The 3979-nt window shown below is 49.9% G+C and overlaps 2 protein-coding genes across 2 annotated transcripts; both read left to right on the top strand.

The window, feature by feature from the left end:
- Positions 1 to 338: 338 nt before the first annotated feature.
- Positions 339 to 2189, top strand: TEOVI_000505400 (zinc-finger of a C2HC-type, putative; the record flags this gene model as incomplete). Its single annotated transcript, XM_067222881.1, has 1 exon — positions 339 to 2189. One exon carries the CDS (start codon positions 339 to 341, stop codon positions 2187 to 2189), a length of 1851 nt encoding a protein of 616 aa, XP_067078982.1.
- A 611-nt stretch (positions 2190 to 2800) lies between these two features.
- TEOVI_000505300 (exosome-associated protein 2) lies at positions 2801 to 3685 on the top strand (the record flags this gene model as incomplete). The annotated part of the gene is made up of 1 exon (XM_067222880.1): positions 2801 to 3685. The coding sequence occupies one exon, from the start codon at positions 2801 to 2803 to the stop codon at positions 3683 to 3685; it is 885 nt and encodes a 294-aa protein (XP_067078981.1).
- Between the last annotated feature and the right edge of the window lie 294 nt (positions 3686 to 3979).

The raw sequence follows: 3979 nt of genomic DNA, 5'->3' as shown, positions 1-3979 counted from the left end.
GGGGGGGGGGGAAGTGTTGTGGGTGCTGACGGAAGGGTTGCCGTTTCAGATAATGAACCTGCGGTAATAAAGAGGGGAAAGATTTTGTAAGAGTGCGGGGAGGTGTACGTAATCGTTCCACCTCCTTCCCCGTACGTGCGGAGCTGAATAAATCCGCTTATGAGCATTATTGTGGATAGTATGCGGAGAAGGAAGAGAGAGTTAAAGGATATGGGGGTATTTTATTTCAACATCCACTTTCTCTTTTTTCTAACCTGCTAACACAGTGATCATTATTTTTGTTCATTATCTTTTTTTGTTTTACGTTTAATAGCAAAGTTAGTATAGCGGTGCTACGAATGAGCTCTCAGCACCGCGACCCATGTGATGACAATTCCACAAAGGCACGGGTAAGGTTGCACACGTCTTCAGTAAGGAGAACGCAGGCTCCTCAAACTGCTACGGAGGCTAACAGTCACGCCGGGCGGGACAGCGCCGGAGCGAGAGCCACACCAATTGTGACACGAGGTTTGTACAGCTTACTTGAAGACGAGATTCATAGCAACAAAACGCCACGTAAGGTTGCAGCGGCGCGCAAGGCTGGGCCCGGCTCTCGTCCACAGTTTCTCTTCTGTTACTTGTGTGGGCAACAGTTTAGCCGTGTGAGCCTTCCCATCCATCAACCACAGTGTTACGTGAAGAAACTCATTGAATGGGAGCGCATGGATCCTTTGAAGCGTGGGCCTCGGCCCATGAGTCCGAAAAGCCATGAAGAAAACCTAAAGGCTATGCCTGCTGTGGAGCAATCCATCGGTAAGGGAGCTGACAAAGGTACGAAACTCGCAGGCCGTGAGCTAGATCGATTCAATGAGCTGCAGATTGAACATTTCAACAAGAATATGCTACTGAAATGCGAAACATGTGGCCGCACGTTCCTGCCTGACCGCTTGGAGGTCCATCAGCGCAGCTGCAAGCCGGGGAGCGCGAGTGCGTCGAGACCTGTTGGCCGAGCAGTTGCAAAGTCGGCTACACCAAACAAGACTCGCCGCCTTGCTGCCGAGCCAGCAACTGCAAGACGGAAAGAAAAGCTGATCCCGAAAGCGTTCCCGCAAGACAAGGAAGAAGAAATCGATGCCGCTGCAGATGTGGGTGACGAGGTAAAGGAAGGTGAGCCCGGATTGTTGGACCCCACAACACTCAGTCAAACACCGCGTCCATCTGGTGACCCTGACAATGCACCGAATGGGGAGGAGCAACAGCCATCCACAGAGGAAAAGAGTGGCTTGGAGGCTGTCAGTGTTGCCCGTCATCGAGTTGAGATGAAGGCTTCCCATTCTAGTCCCCAAGTTGGAAGTCTAGTCGATTACCTCGATCAAGATATAGAAAGATTGAAGATATGTGATGATGTGGGTGCTGTAACCCCAAGAGCTCGTTCACCTCCACGTGACGAAACAAGTAGGGCGCGGTACTCTCTGAAGAGTAGCTTGGGGTCGACGGTATCAAAGAATGACAGAACTTCTGTAAGTCTCCGACGGAGTGAAGTCCCTGCAAGCAGTGAAGTCGCTGGTAATACGTCGGTTTCGGTGGACTCAAGGGGTGGTGATGACGAAGTTTCACCAGCGGCACCAGCGAAGAAAATACAATTAAATAATGTTTCCCACTTCAAGAATGTTCAGTCTCGGCTAAATCTGGGTGCCAAGAAGGAGGAGTTGCCACGATGCCGATTCTGCAACCGTACTTTCAATGCAGATCGACTTCAGAAGCACGAAAGTGTGTGTCTTGAACGTCACAAAGCTCCACCGAAGAGCGCAAGACCTTCCGCGACACCAAATGCTGCGGGGAAGGTGGTCAAAAAGGAAGTAAACCCTCTGACGGCGCGTGGCGTTGCCGCTAAACCAGTACTTCACGAACAAGCCGTGATGGCACCCTCAAACCCCCCGCGCAAATCCGAACCAGCTTTAGATGCAGCTGGAAGGTCCTCATTGGAGACACCGCTGGCACCGAGCGCGACATCAGCGCGGCTCCCCACAGATAAAAGACTATCCGTATCAAGTTTAACACACCCTACTACTGCTGAAGGAACTCATGATGTTGGATCCACCGAGGGTGCCCCTAGGATCCGTTACTGTTTTGAGTGTGGCTTGAAGCTACCGTTCGAGTCCCAGCGGTTTTGTTCGGGGTGCGGAACGAAGCTCGTAGTGGACGCGTAACGGCGTCCATGCTCCCAAGTGTTTATACTAAACGTATTTGATTTTATGTTTTGCCTTGTTAACGAACGGAGCAAAGAGAATTTATGCAGGGTTGCACGTGTGTGTATGTATTTCTGTGTTACACCGCGCCTAAATGGTAACAGGATTGCATAGAAAATATTTCCTTCTACTTGCCCCTCTCTCTCTCTCTTGCTCCTTCATTAACACATTTATCTATCTATATATTACAATATCTCTCTTTCTGCACACGTTGAATGGGCATATCGTGGATGCGACACCACCGCACCGGGCCGCACAATCGTTGCCGAAAGGGTGGTGAGATTTTTTTTTTTTCGGCCCGTGGGTAGCGCTAGACATTTCCTCAGATGTTCAGATATAATTGTAAACATAAGACCATTGTGCGCTGCTTCTCCGGCGGATTTATGTTTCGTCTTTGTGCTGTTATTGCTCTCTGTTGTTTCACCATATTTCACCCTTCTTTTTTTCTTTTTTTTTCCTTTTCCTTTTAAATATCTCTTTGCATTTGTTTTTTTTCCCCCTTCTGGACGGGAAAGTATTTTCTTCTACCCCAATCCCCACCTGTTGCAACCTCGAGGCACTAGTCGTGTTACATGTCACTTCCACCCGCCACCGGTGCTGTGGAACTTGCCTCGTTTCAACAACACGTCCACCAGTTCCTTGTGCAAAATAAGCGATTGGATGGTCGGCCGTTGGATGCCCTTCGTGAGCCACATATTCTCCGCGACTCAAAAGGTGGTGATGGCCTCCTTGCCTCTACGCTTTATACTGACAACACCGGTATGTGCCTGAACTGTACTGTCAGCGGCGTTTTTGGACCACCTCCATCTGATCAGCCGGATGAGGGCCGCCTTACTGTTGATGTGGCCGCCCCATTCTTTCAGAGTCACAGCACGGACCAAGTCGCCGCCGCTTTGCGTGAAGTGGCCCGGTTTGTACGCTCCACCATCATCTCCTGCATGGATCTCACAGAGTTGAACATTATTAATGGCGAAGCCTGCTGGGTGCTGCAGGTAGAGTTGGTCATCCTTAACGCTGATGGCGGCCTTCGGGCAGCAGCACTGCACGCTGTCGTCGCCGCCATTCACAATATGCTGCTTCCGCGCTCACGCCTCCCTAATGGTGATGAGGTAGAGAGTCGACGCTTGCGGTTTCACACCATTCCAGTAGCAGTGACAATTGGCGTGTATAAGTTAGGTGCGTCGGGGGTGCGGTTCCTAATGGATACAAATGCAGCGGAAGAAAGTGTTGTGGATGGGCTGCTTACGGTAGTGCTTAGTGATGAAAATGGAATTATAACATTTGTACAGAGTGGGAGTTATTCAATCTCTTCGTTACTCCTTACGGGTGCGGTAAACGAGTTCGCTTTGCGAAGTGCTGCGCTACGTGCAGCAATCCTTAAGCCGTCTGTCGCTGCGGCAAAAATTAACGGCTCAAAGAATAGTGTGACGGACCCACATCCCCTAAAGGAAGGATAATAGAGGAGGAAACGGGGGCGGTGCTACTGGAGAGCTAGAAGTGAATGAGGTATCTGTGCTGGCAGGGCGCAGTGTGTTGTTCGGAGTATCACTTTCTTTGTGGCTCTCAACTCTAGGCCGTTTATTCTTCAAGTGTTTCGAGTCATGTTTTTTTTTCATATGTGTTATGTCTGTGCGATTTCAAAGGATTCATATTGAACATCGACCTTCTCTCACCTCTCAATTGTTGTGACTCTAAACACCTGTGCAAGGGCAATTTCGTTGCTGTTGGGGTACAAATACCGCAAAGGGGAC

Source organism: Trypanosoma equiperdum, assembly GCF_001457755.1.
Source record: "Trypanosoma equiperdum strain OVI genome assembly, contig: ctg_1712, whole genome shotgun sequence".
Classification (NCBI taxonomy): Eukaryota; Euglenozoa; class Kinetoplastea; order Trypanosomatida; family Trypanosomatidae; genus Trypanosoma; species Trypanosoma equiperdum.
This window is presented reverse-complemented; position numbering and strand designations above follow the sequence as displayed.